The 16,307-nt window shown below is 43.3% G+C and overlaps 1 protein-coding gene across 1 annotated transcript; it reads left to right on the plus strand.

Moving 5' to 3' along the window:
- The first annotated feature begins 3,939 nt into the window (after window positions 1-3,939).
- abcb9 (ATP-binding cassette, sub-family B (MDR/TAP), member 9) lies at window positions 3,940-16,272 on the plus strand. The gene is made up of 12 exons (XM_055920119.1): window positions 3,940-4,198; window positions 5,329-6,068; window positions 7,135-7,249; window positions 7,449-7,579; window positions 9,843-10,048; window positions 10,260-10,457; window positions 10,706-10,834; window positions 10,988-11,176; window positions 12,338-12,511; window positions 12,758-12,917; window positions 13,301-13,437; window positions 13,905-16,272. The coding sequence occupies exons 2-12, from the start codon at window positions 5,381-5,383 to the stop codon at window positions 14,142-14,144; spliced, it is 2,367 nt and encodes a 788-aa protein (XP_055776094.1). The 5' UTR covers window positions 3,940-4,198; window positions 5,329-5,380; the 3' UTR covers window positions 14,145-16,272.
- Window positions 16,273-16,307: the final 35 nt, after the last annotated feature.

The raw sequence follows: 16,307 nt of genomic DNA on the forward strand, positions 1-16,307 counted from the left end.
TTTATTCATTATTTTGTCATGTTAATATTTGCTTGCTCGTACATCGGTTTCTCCTTGTAATATATCAATTGGCTCGCATATTTACAGTGGTTTTATGTCCCTTTTTAGCTGTTGAGATGTTGAGTGTGGATTCGTTGCAAGTGGTGGCTGAAGAGGAGGTGGTGGAGTCGAGCTCAAACCGACTGGGTGACATCTACACGTTTGTGGCCGAGGGCTGCTACCCCCAGACTATGAATCCTATACGAAAGAAGAATCTCAAAAGATATGCTCAGAAATTCATAATTGATGGTAAGAGAGTGAATAGATAACAAATAACAACAAGAACATTCTTAATGGGTAGAGGGCGGTTGAAATGTGTGTTGTTGACTAGAATAGCATCTCTTTCTAATTGCATGTTGTCTGTGTGGTTTTGTTGTTCTAGAGGGTCGACTGTATTATGTGGGGCCCAAGAAGGAAGAGAAGCGAGAGGTGGTGATTGAGGCGGAACGTAAGAGGCATATATTCCTAGAGTGCCACTTCAATGACATCGGTCATCACTTGGGACAAAAGAAGACTGTTCACAAGATCCAAAGCAAGTATTACTGGCTGGGTATTGTGAAGGACGTCGTGGACTGGGTATGTGCGTCTCTTTGGACTTCAGTGTAATGCAATAATACAACTTGGAGGCATATCATTCATTTATTCTTCTTACAAATTGTGTTTGTGCATTTGTCTGCCTTAGATCAAGGTATGTGAAACCTGTCAACACACGGAGAGGAACAAAAACATGACAAGGACTGTTCGGCCAATCAAAGTGGAAGCCCCCTGGGAAATTCTAGGGATTGACATATTTGGTAAATCAACTCTCAGAAAACTTCTCAGAAAATTCAACTACTCATCTAGTGTAACTGGTGTAAAATGACTAGCTAGTTAGCTGTGCACGGTAGTAGTAGCGTTTTAATTGGTGTCGTCACTTGAGCTGAGAAATTGAGGTAGTTGTTTCCCGCGGCTTTTGTGGAGCGATTGGTGATGATGCTTTGTGGGAGGCAGTTGTCGATGTGGTGAGAGGGTACCTGGTTCAAGCCAAGGGTGTGGCGAGGAGAGGGACAGAAGAAACACTATTACACTAGTCTCAGAACAATAGATAAAGAGTTCAAATGTTTGTCTGACTTTGTTGAATTTGTTCTTCTTTAGAAGAAAAGGAAAAGCCACACACTAATAGCGCCGATGGCAAATAAAATATGGCAATATTTTGACAGCTAGCTGTCTTCATGTCAAGCACTGCAGGTCACCAGTGTATATAGGTTTCCATTGGACACACGCAGGTGTTTGCAATCATGGCTGGCTATGGCATGACATCATTGGTCAATTTACACATAACAATAATATCGAGAAAAGCATGAATGGATACACAATGATCGTAGCCTACAGTTACATCATAAGTAGCCTAGAGTACACAATTTAATTTACAATCAATGGAAAAATCACAAATAGCCTACATCATAAAAAGCGTATACAATTTTATTTCAAATAGATAGAAAAATCACAGGAGTTTCTGATCAAACTCAATGTTCAGACCAAAGGAAGCGAGGGTCTTTAAATTAAAGAAATGGTTCTTCTTTTCACCAGGACCTTTCCCAGAAACCCAGCAAGGTAATTCAAGTGTGGTAATCGTCACAGATTACTTCAGCAAGTGGGTGGAGGCATTCCCCATTCAAAAGAGAGATTGCCTCTCTGTTGCCAGATGTATTTCTACATCCATTTACAGGTAGCCTAATTAAACACACACACATTTCAGTCCTAATTTGAATATTATCTGCAAGATACAACAATCATCAACAACATGAGTGGACATGAGATGGCGCTCAATCACCATATTTTTCCCCCCCTACCAGGTTTGGGGCAGCAAAAACAATAATCTCCACACAAAGCGTTGACTTTTGTGATGAGGTGAGAAATGATTAGCCTGTGTCTATTTACAAACTTAACAAAGTGGATAGGCCGATATCAACATTTCTCCCGTAATGTTACTTCCAGGTGACCAAGCACCTGTGTGACAGGTGGAACATAGTGCAGAGTGTGTCTGCTGTGGAGCTGAACCCGCTACACGACCGCAGCAGTGGCCTACTGAAGGAGGCCATCACTCAGGTGGTGGCAGAGAAGCGGGCAGAGTGGGACGATTTCCTGGACTCTGTTTTATATCTGTTTAGGATGACCATCGACCCCACAACCAAGTTCACACCCTATTCACTCATGTTCAGCAGGGAAGCCATTTTGCCCAGTGAGGTGATATGTTTTTTTCGTGTCACTTTGTTTGGTTTAAAAAGGCATCAAATTGTGTTATTACTATGTAATTGTTCATGTTTAGTTACTAATTTTCGTTTTCTTTTGTCAAGACAAAAGCTGCTCCTTTCATTTACGACCAAGATACGGATTTGTATCACTCAAAGAAAGAGGCCTCTGCTTGTATGACAGTCATGCAGGAGCAGCAGATCTCTGTCAAGCAGCTGGTGAGTTTGAATTGGAAATGCAATATCTTCACTTTTGGGAGATGCTGTGCTACACCACTGAAGAGAGCCCGGTGAGCTTGTTTCATGACTGCCACTTAATTTCTACTTCACTGCTGACTTACTTGACTTCAACCCTCTTGCTCTTTGGGAAGCATAGTTCATCAGGACATACTGTAGGTCATGTGTGATATTCCCATGTGAGCTTTCTCTGGATTCCATTGGAAATGGTAAATAATTGTTTGTGTTTACAGGTGATCGCCAACATGAATGCGGCCTACAAACAGGAGAAGAAGAATGCCAAGAGAAGATCTCGGAACATGCCCTCCATCACTTTCAAAGTCACCGACCCTATGTTTCGCTCGGGAGAGTCACCCTTCCAGAAGAAACTGAAACCGAGCATTTACTTGTCTTTCCCTGTAGAAACAGTCCTCGCCACTAAGCAGAGCTGCTCTGATGACAAAAAGAGTGACTTGGAGTACCCCCTGGTTTCTGATGTTCATTGAGGCCTGCTATGCTGGGGTTATGGTATACAGGGTACAGAATTGAGACTTATACAGTGACTGTATTGATGGCTCAACTATTTGGCTCGCTTCAGTGCTGCGATGGAGACATTATGTCCACATAGCTAAGCAGCTTCACCTCCGAGAGAAGATTGGTAAACATAGAGGCACCAACATCAAGAATCCTGATATTTTTTTTTAATGAATTATTGGGTTGGTCACGTGTCCAAATACATAGGATCTCTCTAGCAGTGCCTGATGGATTTGTGGTCTTGTCATTGCTATTGTGATGCCTGTAGGTGCTAAAGGCCAATTTGTTTTCAGCAAGAGGTGAACGAAATGAATACTTTTACACTAGATAATGTAGAATACACCTGGATCTCCACCTCTGTTCAAAATCGGATATGAGGTCGCATTGATGTCATGGAGCAGTGCACTTGGAGCCAGCATCAGTTTTTTTGGGGGGCCCACACTTGGGATACCTCATATCCACAATCAGTCATTCATGAATACTTTGAATTTCGGCTCTGCTACATGCTTTAGGGAAGAAACGTTATTCATTGGTTTGGGTCCATATCAAATGATGGCTTAAAAGTTTATTGCTGTGCATGGATCAAAATTCCCCATAGGCCCCACATTCTACTGAATAATCTTTGAATAGGGACATCACCACACAACAAAGTCTTGTTAACAGACTCAGTACCCCTAAAGTGATAAATATGACTTTCACATGGAAGTTATGAATCACTTAATGCACATTGTAATAAATAAATGCAACAGTTCTCCTATGTTTTTCCAAATGATCTCTGTCGTACATACAAAACACACACACAATCTCTGAGACCCTTTGAATAAACCTCATAATAATACACTGTATGGCTCTGGCTATTTAGTCCTGTTGACGAGACTCACGTGATTTAGCGCAGGGAGCACCGTGTTAGAAGGACTCCGAAATACTGGCTCTCTGGATTGCCCCGCCAGTTCCGTCCTGGGATGATCTTGTAGGAGGAGCCTCGCACACCATTTATATTACCGGTTTCCATACACATTGCATAATGGATCACCAGTGCAGCTCAAGTGCAAACCGATATGAACTCAGAATGCGACAGAGTGGCGAGACGGCCATGTCGCCTAAAATATAATAAATGACTGTATCAAGGAAAGCTGTAAAGTGATCGAATATCCGAGAGGAGATAAGAGCGCCGCACGGTAGGTCAATGTGATACAGTAACCTTGTCGAAACCTGATGTCACGGGTGCATTTGTGATCATTGATCACGGAAGGCATTTATACTGAACAAAATATAAACGCAACATGCAACAATTTCAAAGATTTTACTGAGTTACAGTTCATATGATGACATCCGTCAATTTTAATACATTCATTAGGCCCTTATCTGGGGATTGCACATACCTGTCAATACAGATATGCATCTGTCGGCCACAGATACCTTTAAAAGAATGGGCCTCACTATGGGCCTAAGGATTTAGTCACGGTATTTCTGTGCAGTCAAATTGTCCTCGATAAAGTGCAATTGTGTTCGTTGTCTGTAGTTTATCCCTGCCCATTCCATAACCCCACTGCCACCATGAGGCACTCTGTTCACAATGTTGACATCAGCAAACCATAAGCCACATGATGCCATACATGTGGTCTGTGGGTGTGAGGCAGGTTGGGCATACTGCACAATTCACATAGGAGGTGGCTTATGGTAGAGAAATTAACATTAAATTATCTGGCAACAGCTCTGGTGGACATTCTTGCAGTCAGCATGCCAATTGCATGCTCCCTCAAACCTTGAGACATCTGTGGCATGTGACAAAACTGCAAATTTTAGAGTGGCATTTTATTGTCCCCAGCACAAGGTGCACCTGTGTAATGATCATGCTGTTTAATCAGCTTCTTGATATTTTTTAAAATCTTTATTTAGCTAGGCAGGTCAGTTAAGAACAAATTCTTAATTTCAATGACAGCCAGTGGGTTAACTGCCCTATCAGATGGATGGATTATCTTGGCAAATGAGAAATGCTCACTAACAGGGATGTAAACAAATTTGTGCGCCAAATTTGAGAGAAATGAGCTTCTTGTGCGTATGGAACATTAATAGGATTTTTATTTCAGCATATGAAACATGGGACCAACACTTTACATGTTGCATTAATATTTTTGTTCAGTGTAGTTTGGTGAACTTCCATTTGGGTTGAATTCAAAACACTTGTTCGAAGAAAAAAAAAACATCAAATAATTGTAATAGCCTATAAATGTATTGTAATAGCAACAATATTAAAACAAAACAATAGGCTACAGTTTTAGTTTTTTGTATTCTTGTTTCTCCCCAGACTTGTTAATTCTTCACAGGACACTATCTCTCCACGCATAGACTGAAACGGAATGGAGGTCATAGGAGTGGTGAGCTGTATCTTGTTATTTATCCTGGTGGATGTTATTGTTACCACTGTCCTCTACTTACATGGTTGCCAGACTGCAATATTCACAGAGGATGTGCAGAACTTTGACATTCTCCACTCCGTCCTGGACCTCTGGGGGACTATGCTGGTCAGAGTCTGCCTTCTGCTTGGGGCCTCCATAGGGGTGTTATGGAACAGAGTGGACGGCCCATGCAGGGTCTCTGCCCTGGGGACCCTGACTCTCCTAATCTGCCTGACCATCAGCACCTACGCCTTAGCTAAGCTCCTGATGCTCTCGGAGCAGGGCGATCTGGCGCACCAACCCTGGTTCCTCAGTCTGTTTTCCTGGACCTGTGTGTCAGTGCTGGGGACCGTGCTCCTCTGGAGGCTCCTGGGAAGGTCTCCAAACACTGTGACTGACGGAGAGGGAGATGGTGGAGGAAGTGTCTGTGAGGAGACTGAGAGGCTAGTGGAGGCAGCAGGAGAGAATGGCACTGAGGAGGTGGAAGAGCAGCAGAAGCATGGGGGGAAGAAGAGGAGTAGGGCGAGCAGGAAAGGAACAGAGGACCAGAAGAACTCAGGGGCCACACTGGGGCGTCTGCTGTCCTACTGCAGTAAATACGCTGGGCTGCTCTCTGTAGCCTTCTTCTTCCTCCTCATCTCTGCTGTGTGTAAGTGGCAACTTGTTTAATTACAATGCACAGACGACTAGGGCCCTGCGCTTTTCCTGAACACATGACCTGACCAGGAACAACTCAGGGCTCTAGTTACAGACTATAACTAGGGAACTGAGGATTTCCCTGGTCAGGTCACATCAGTTATTTGGCCTGGCCATGGTCAGGAAGAACTCGTGGGCCCAACAGATGACAAGTCAAGTTGATTAATGTAGAGATCATCACCATTGTGAGGCTGGCATATTACACAGTGTTGCATGAGATAGTTACACAGAAGATGTGTAATAAAGAAACATAACCAGCCTCTTTGAAGTTCTGTTTGGATCCCATGCGTTTGTATTTAAGACTTTATTACTGAACTCATAGCAGCATGGTATTGCATTCAGGGTTGCAAGGTTGCTCTACTACTCATTATAAACTGGGTGAGTCGAGCCCTGAATGCTGATTGGCTGATAGACGTTGTAAATCAGACCGTATACCACAGGTATGACAAAACATTAATTTTTACTGCCCTAATTATGTTGGTAACCAGTTAATAATAGCAATAAGGCACCTCAGGGGTTTGTGATATATGGCCAATATACCACGGCTAAAGGGCTGTGTCCAGGCGGATAAGAACAGCCCTTAGTTATGGTATATTGGCCATATACCACACCCCCTCGGGCCTTATTGCTTAATTATAAGAGTGACAAATTACATTAATGACTCATGTACCATGAATAAAGCATGATGGGTTTCCTGAGTGGCACAGCAGTCTAAGGCACTGCATACTGCATCTCAGTGCAAGAGGCATCACTACAGTCCCTGGTTTGAATCCAGGCTGTATCACAATTTGCCCAGCGTCGTCCGGGCCCGTGTAGGCCGTTATTGTAAATAAGAATTTGTTCTTAACTGACTTACCTAGTTAAATAAAGGTTCAATTAAAAAATACTCTACCCTACTCATTTCCTTTCATTACAGACAAATCAAAATATATCTATACATTTAACTGTATTTATATTTTACACAATTGTGCTTATTATTTTTCATAACATTTAATGGTACTATGTTATCCACTTTATAGGTGAGGCCTTCATCCCCTACTACACTGGGCAGGCTATAGATGGCATTGTTATTCACAAGAGTATGGAGTACTTCACCAAGCCCCTGATCACTCTCACAGTGTTGGCCTTAGTCAGGTAAGCCATGCTGAAGTGAACAGAGATCACAAGACGTGTGTTTTGTTAACTGGTTGTCCTTGTTGTGTGCCATGTCTTCTTTGATGTCTTGCACATTCTGTATATCTATTATTGATTCTACAATATATACATTGATCTTGTGTGTTTGTGGCGTGTAATGTATCTCTGACTGCGTTTCATTTCTTGCGTCTCTCCTTAGCTCTATAGCTATTGGAGTACGAGGTGGCCTCTTTAATCTAACCTTTGCCAGACTGAATCTTCGCCTGCGGAATCTTCTCTTCAGATCTCTGATGCGTCAGGAGGTGGGCTTCTTTGACTCTAACCACACAGGTGAGCTCTCAAGATTTCTCTTTATTCCTTCCCTTCATGCTTTTCCCTTGTTCCTCTGATTAAATCAAATCAATCAAATCAAATGTTATTAGTCACATGCGCCGAAAACAACATGTATAGATAGACCTTACAGTGAAATGTTTACTTACGAGTCCCTAACCAACAACTCAGTTAAACAAAATATGGATAAGAATAAGAAATAAATGTAACAAGTAATTACAGAGCAGCTGTAAAATAACAATAGCGAGACTATATACAGGGGGGTACTGGTACAGAGTCAATGTGCGGGGGCACCGGTTAGTTGAGGTAATATGTACATGTAGGTAGAGTTATTATTGTGACTATGCATAGATGATAACAACAGAGAGTACAGCGGTGTAAAAGAGGGGGGGGGGGGGGGAGGGGGGTGGACAATGCAAGTAGCCTTGGTAGCCATTTGATTAGATGTTCAGGAGTCTTATGGCTTGGGGGTAGAAGCTGTTTAAAAGCCGCTTGGACCTAGACTTGGTGCTCCGGTACCGCTTGCCATGTGGTAGCAGAGAGAACAGTCTATGACTAGGGTGGCTGAAGTCTTTAACAATTTTTAGAGCCTTCCTCTGACACCGCCTGGTATAGAGGTCCTGGATGGCAGGAAGCTTGGCCCCAGTGATGTACTGGGCCGTTCGCACTACCCTCTATAGTGTCATCTGCAAACTTAATAAAGGTGTTGGAGTCATGCCCGGCCGCGCAGTCGTGGGTGAATAGGGAGTACAGGAGGGGACTGAGCACGCATCCCTGAGTGGCCACTGTGTTGAGGATCAGCATGGCGGATGTATTGTTACCTACCCTTACCACCTGGGGCAGCCTGTCAGAAAGTCCAGGATCCAATTGCAGAGGGAGGTGTTTAGTCCCAGGGTCCTTAGCTTATTGATGAGATTTGAGGGCACTATGGTGTTGAATGCTGAGCTGTAGTCAATGAATAGCATTCTCACATAGGTGTTCCTTTTGTCTAGGTGGGAAAGGGCAATGTGGAGTGCAATATAAATTGCATAATCTGTGGCTCTGTTGGGGCGGTATGCAAATTGGAGTGGGTCTAGGGTTTCTGGGATAATGGTGTTGATGTGAGCCATGACCAGCCTTTCGAAAGCACTTCATGGCTACAGACGTGAGTGCAATGGGCCAGTAGTCATTTAGGCAGGTCACCTTAGTGTTCTTGGGCACAGACCCTATGGTGGTCTGCTTAAAACATGTTGGTATTATAGACTCTGACAGGGAGAGGTTGAAAATGTTAGTGAAGACACTGTTAGTGAAGACACCAGTTGGTCAGCGCATACTCGCAGTACATGTCCTGGTAATCCATCTGGCCCTGCGGCCTTGTGAATGTTGACCTGTTTAAACGTCTTACTCACATCAGCTGCGGAGAGCGTGATCACACAGTCTTCCAGAACAGCTGTTTCAGTGTTATTTGCCTCGAAGCGATCATAGAAGTTGTTTTGCTCGTCTGGTAGGCTCCTGTCACTGGTCAGCTCTCGGTTGTGCTTCCCTTTGTAGTCTGTAATGGTTTGCAAGCCTTGCCACATCCGACTAGCGTCAGAGCCAGTGTAGGACAATTCAATCTTAGTCCTGTATTGATGCTTTGCCTGTTTGATGGTTCGTCAGAGGGCATAGCGGGATTTCTTATAAGTTTCCGGATTAGAGTCCCGCTCCTTGAATGCGGCAGCTCTAGCCTTTAGCTCAGTGCGAATGTTGCCTGTAATCCATGGCTTCTGGTTGGGGTATGTGCATACAGTCACTGTGGGGACGACGTCATCGATGCACTTATTGATGAAGCCAATGACTGATATGGTGTACTCCTCAATGCCATCGGAGGAACCCCGGAACATATTCTAGTCTGTGCTAGCAAAACAGTCCTGTAGCTTAGCATCTGCTTCATCTGACCACTTTTTTATTGATCGAGTCACTGATGCTTCCTGCTTTCATTTTTGCTTGTAAGCAGGAATCAGGAGGATAGAATTATGGTCAGATTTGCCAAATGGAGGGTGAGGGAGTGCTTTGTATGCGTCCCTGTGTGTGGAGTAAAGGTGGTCCAGAGTTTTTTTCCCTCGGGTTGCACATTTATAACATGCTGATAGAAATTTGGTTAAACGGATTTAAGTTTAAAAGCCCTACACATTTCTCCCTCTACTCTGCCTTCATAATTCTGCTCCTATCCTGTCATTAAATAAGGAAAATAATTCAGAAATAGTTTGGAAAAAATACAACAACAAAAATGTTTGTCCTGCAGGTGACATCACCTCTCGCCTGACCTCTGACACTACTCAAGTGAGTGACCTGATCTCTCAAAACGTCAACATGTTCCTGAGGAGTATGGTTAAGGGCATAGGGTTCTTCATCTTCATGTTCGGGATGTCCTGGAAGCTGACTCTGGTCACCATCATGGGTTTCCCCTTCATCGCAGTCATCTCCAATGTGTATGGGGAGTACTACAAGGTATTCACTCTGCTGCTTGTATACACACACACAAGCATGCACACCTACACATGCACAAGCTCTCACGCACACACGTACACACATACACACTTCACCCCAACCCATGTATTAAATTGTAATAGATTTTAATACTTGTTTATTAAAAGCTTCATTCATACAGTATTTAGTTTGCACTTTTACTTGTTCAACTTTCCACGGTTCTCATCATCAGAGATTGACCAAAGAGGTCCAGACTGCCCTGGCTCAGGCTAACCAGGTGGCCGAGGAAACTGTTTCATCCATGAAGACGGTACGCAGCTTTGCCAATGAGGAACAGGAGGCTGATTCCTACTACAGCAGGCTGCATGTCATGTTTCAACTGAACAAGAAGCAAGCGTTGGCCTACGCCCTCTACATGTGGTCCAGTTGTGTAGGTATTACCGTGTTCAGCAGCTACCGTCTGTAAGACCGTCAACGTACATAAGAATGAAGAATTTGTTCTTAACTGACTTGGCTGGTTAAATACAAGTGAAAAAAATAAAAGACAGCTCAGATGAGGACTGAATGTTAAGGAGCTCCCTCGTGTTTCGTGTCGTGTGTTTTTTTATTGCATCCAGTGTATCTGCTCGCTTCACCTTGGTCGTTGGGCACATTCAAATGTGTTTCTCGTTGCTCCAGATCTCAGAACTTGCTCTTCAAGTGGCAATCCTCTTCTACGGCGGTCACCTGGTCATTACTGAGCAGATGAGTGGTGGGACCCTGATATCTTTCGTCATATATGAGTTGGAGCTGGGAGAGTGCCTGGAGGTATTTCTCATATGTCTCATTCATATACATCTCTAACTGTATACATGACAATCACAACCTATCCCTCTAACCACCTTATATTACCATAAGTAAGACAGCTACCAAGCTAATTGTATTATCCTTGTCCCCTGTCTTGAATAACTTGTGTTACAGAGCATAGCATCGGTCTACACAGGTCTCATGCAGGGAGTGGGAGCAGCTGAGAAGGTGTTTGAGTATATCGACAGGGAGCCCAAACACCAACATGATGGGAAAGAGGTCCCCGACACCTGCAAAGGACTGGTCGAGTTTAAAGATGTTACGTTTTCCTACCCAACACGGCCCAAAACAGACATTCTAAAGGTATGTGTCAGCTGACCATTAGGTTTGGGCTCAAAGCTAGACTGATGAGTGGAGCTATAGACAGAAACAATGTTGTCAGGCAATTCTGTATCGTTTCATGCCAGTAGAAAGCTTTTATATCATCCCCATGCAGCAAAGCCAGCCAGTACACTATCAATCATACAAGAACGCTACTGTATTGATCAATGTCGGAACTGTTAGGTTCTAAGTTCTGGTACAAATTCCAGTCGTATTCCGAAAAAAGCTCATGCTAGATTTATTCGGCACACTGGGTCATACAGCTGCAAAGACAAGATATGAAGTCACAAGCACATATTTTTATGACCTCCAACTAGGCCTCAACCTCACCCCCCTTTCCAAACAGACCCCCCTTCTGTGTGTAGGAACAATTCATCTCTGTGGCTAGGCAGGTGGTGCTATCGTACCAGCTCAAATCTGGAACCTTTGGTACACCTCCACGCATCTCACGGTCTTCTTATCAGTCAGGAGAACCCTTAAGTTTAGGGAGTGCATATTCTTGCAGCCTGCCGCAGTCCGATAGATAATTATCCTCATACACAAAGAGCTATTTCTGTGAATAAGCAATCTATTCATAATATAGGGACGCAAAACATATTGAGAGGATACAATGATATAAAACAGTAAAACTATAAGACAGTGTTATAGGGCAGTAGTTTACAATCTATTAGATCTAACGTATGGCTCCTATCTCACCCTTATGGAAACTTTTTGTTTCAAAGACAGGCCTCCTTTGAACTTTACCTCTAGCAAAATACAACTGCACATAGATCATTCCATCTAACCCATAACACGCTAATCACTATTGCTAGGCTACTTTTATGATTATAAACATACTAAAACGTGCTCAGGTCAATTAGTCAGTTTCCAACAGTGCTTTTTATCATGTCTAAACTTATATTAATGATATATGTATGCCTATGGTTGGGTATATATGAACAGATAGTTTGTTTTCTTCTTCTTGGTGGTCCTCTGTAGCTCAGTTGGTAGAGCATGGCTCTTGCAATGCCAGGATAGTGGGTTTGATTCCCAGGACCAACCATATGTAAAAAATGTATGAACGCACGACTAAGTCACTTTAGATTAAAAAATATCAGCGAAATGGGTTTTTACATTTTTCTTAATCTTCTTCTTCTTCTCCAGAGTGTATCCTTCACGTTGCGGCCTGGAGAGGTGACAGCCTTGGTAGGACCATCTGGCAGTGGAAAGAGCTCTTGTGTGGGTCTCTTAGAGAACTTCTACGCCCCACAACAAGGCCAGGTGCTTCTGGACGGCCGGCCGGTGCACACCTACCAGCATGGCTTCCTCCACTCGCGGGTCAGTGCTCTGCATTGCTCCTCTGGCATTTTAACTCCTTGTTTACAATGTGTACAACTAAGCCTCTGCGTTAAATCACAATCACTGTTTACCTGAGAAGTTTGCCATGAAATCTAAATATTCTGTCTCGTGCTAGATAGCTTATTCCTTTCAACCACCAGAGGGCATCAATATTCATTTTAAGATGAAGACTGGTAAAGATCCCCGTGCAAAAAGACTGAGCCTGTCTCTGTGTTGTTGTTGCAGGTAGCACTAGTGGGCCAGGAGCCTGTCCTGTTCGCCCGTTCTGTAGAGCAGAACATAACCTATGGACTGACTGACATCCCTATGGAGGCTGTGGTGCAGGCTGCCACCGAGGCAAATGCACACGACTTCATCACCGGTCTAACCAACGGCTATAACACAGGTGACATTAATGCTATTGCCTAAACTAATGGTTCGCAAACTTTTTTGGTTACTGTACCATTATCTGAATTTTGATCTGTCCAGAGTACATCTGAAGTACCCCCCCATGTGCATTTTACCAGTAAGCCTATGGTCTCCTGAGTCTTTTCAAGCACCCCTTGTGGATAAGCCAAGTACCCCCAGGGGTCCTAGTAGTGAATCTGAAAAAATAGCAAACTAAAAACTGCAACATTTTATGTTTACTGCAACATACTGTATGAACATTGGCCAAATAATGTTTTGTGTAACACAAAATAATAGCCTCTCCTCACTATTTGCATATGATTTTGCATTTCTATTTTAAGATCTCGAACGCAATGAAATTGTTCCTCGTTCCTCTCTTAGGAGTGGGTGAGAAGGGCACCCAGTTGTCTGGGGGGCAGAAGCAGCGGGTGGCCATCGCACGGGCACTCATCCGCAACCCACATGTTCTCATCCTGGACGAGGCCACCAGTGCACTGGATGCAGAGAGCGAACATGTTGTAAGGAGACAGGCTAAATCAGTGTTCTGTGACTGTGATCTGGGTTTAATCAGATCAAGTCGTGAATTATAGATAAAGATACAGTATGGATTTAGAGAGGAAGCGTGTATATTCTGTAATATGCAGCTCCTCAAGTTTCATGACAATAACCTAGTTCATTAAATGCAGTCTAATGTTATTATAATAACTCTCAGCTGCTGGTGTCCTCTCTGCTCTCCGTCTTTAATCAGATCAAGTCTTCAACTATACTAGATACTATTAACCCTGGATAATCCTTTTTAGTATAACCAAACTCTCTGCATTGTAACTATGCTGGCTTAAAAAGGTCAGTATTATTATTTAATCTTGGACATAGTCTCTTTATCGGTTGTCTCTAATTTGATGGCACTTTATCTCGTTTTCTGAATGCTATCTCATATTTGACTTTTAGTGTAGCTTAGGATCTACTCTCTGTTCTCTCTCCCCAGGTTCAGCAGGCTCTGAACAACATCATGCGTCAGCACACAGTGCTGGTGATCGCCCACCGCCTCAGCACAGTGGAGAGGGCAGACAACATCATAGTCATCAACCGTGGCTGTGTGGTGGAGCAGGGACCACACAGCCAACTGATGGCCAAGGGGGGGCTCTACTGCAAGCTGGTACAGAGGCAGGTCCTGGGAATCGAGACGGGTGCAGAGGTTCTTAACCCTCCAGAGGTGGACATCTGAGGGTGGTAGTCAGCAGAGGCAGTGCGGACATGATAGCAGCAGTGCCAGCGAGTCAGAATATGAACACCATGCTACTGAGAGAGGTTCTAGGGCTTTATTGGTAGCCAACACTGACTGACTGGCACTTTTGGGCATTAATTGACTGAGCAGTGCCTCGAAACCAAGGCATTACATTACCCTTGATGTTTTATTTGCACATTAGGTTGAATAGATTCAACTCAAGTCTATTTTACAGTGTTCAAAACCTTGAATAATTGTTATTGAATAATCAATAAGAGTATACATTTTGTTTGTCATTTGACCAGCTCTTCTGGACATGAATGAGCAACACTCTAATTACTTAATCCCAGTGGTGATATTACACTGAACAAAAATATAAACACAACATGTAAAGTGTTGGCCCCATGTTTCATGAGCTGAAATAAATTATCCAAGACATTTTCCTATACACACAATAAGCAAATTTATTTTAAAATGTGTTTACATCCCTGTTAGGGAGCATTTTTCCTTTGCCAAAATAATCCATGCACCTGATTAAACAGCATGCTCATTACACAGGTGCACCTTGTGCTGGGGACAATAAAAGGCCACAAATGTGCAGTTTTGTCACACAACCCAATGCCACAGATGTCTCAGGTTTTGATGGAGTGTGCAGGAATGTCCACCAGAGAAGTTGTCAGAGAATTGAATGTTCATTTCTCAACGATAAGCCGCCTCCAATGTCGTTTTGGAGAATGTGGCAGTACAGCCAAACGGCCTAAACCGCAGACCACGTGTAACCACCCCAGCCCAGGACATCCACATCTGGTTTCTTCATTGGCAGGATTGTCTGAGACCAGCCATCCGGACAGCTGATGAAACTGGGTTTGCACAACCAAATCATTTCTGCACAAACTGTCTGTTGTTGTCATCATCTTCACCAGGGTCTTGACCTGATGGCAGTTAGGCATCGTAATGGTCTTCAGTGGGCAAATGCTCACCTTCGATGGCCACTGGCACGCTGGAGACGTGTTCTCTTCACAGATGAATCCAGGTTTCAACTGTACCGGCCAGATGGCAGACAGCGTGTATGGTGTCGTGTTGGCGAGCGGTTTGCTGTTGTCAACATTGTAGTGCCTCATGGTGGTGGTGGGGTTATGGTATGGGCAAGCATAAGCTATGGACAACGAACACAATTGCATTTTATCGATGGCAATTTGGATGCACAGAGATACCGTGATGAGAACCTGAGGCCCATTGTTGTGCTATTCATCCACGCCATCACCTCATGTTTCAGCATGATAATGCACGGCCCCATGTCACAAGGATCTGTACACAATTCCTGGAAGCTGAAAATGTCTCAGTTCTTCCATGGCTTGCATACTCACCAGACATGTCACCCATTGAGCTTGTTTGGGATGCTCTGGATTGACTTGTACGGCAGCATGCTCCAGTTCCCGCCATTATCCAGCAACTTCACACAGCCATTAAAGAGGAGTGGGACAACATTCACCAGGCCACAATCAACAGCCTTCACTCTATGTGAAGGAGATATGTCGCGCTGCATGAGGCAAATGGGGGTCACACCAGAAACGTATCTGTGAACAACAGATGCAGATCTGTCCCAGTCATGTGAAATCCGTAGATTAGGGCCTAATTAATTAATTTCAGTCCATAGATTAGGGCCTAATGAATATATTTGAATTGAATGATTTCCTTATATGATATGTAACTCTTTGAAATTGTTGTATGTTGCATTTATATTTTTGTTCAGTGTATGAATATCGTTAATATCATTGATTGTATGATGTACAAAACAATAATAGTATTGTGATACTCTATTTCTAATTGCAATATTAGGTGGAAATGGTAAAGTTATCTCTGTGTACATCTAGGCCTATCTGTATCTGGTTAATTTGTAAACATATACTGTATACAGGACAGAGAGGTGCCTTCACTGGATGAGAATGTGCAGACTGTATATATTCTATGCAAATCAATGGGAAGTGCAATGTCTTGAAACTATATGACACTATCATTGCTGAATAGATTAGATTTCATGTGGATGCTGTCCAATACTTGATTTTGCACAAGTAAAAGTGAATGTACTGAATTAACAAAGACATGGCTACAACTAGGCTACTGAAAACATGTTGTTTGTTGCTGCCTGTTGGTTTTATCGTA

The sequence above is a fragment of the Salvelinus fontinalis genome, chromosome 4 (genome assembly GCF_029448725.1).
Source record: "Salvelinus fontinalis isolate EN_2023a chromosome 4, ASM2944872v1, whole genome shotgun sequence".
Lineage (NCBI taxonomy): Eukaryota > Metazoa > Chordata > Actinopteri > Salmoniformes > Salmonidae > Salvelinus > Salvelinus fontinalis.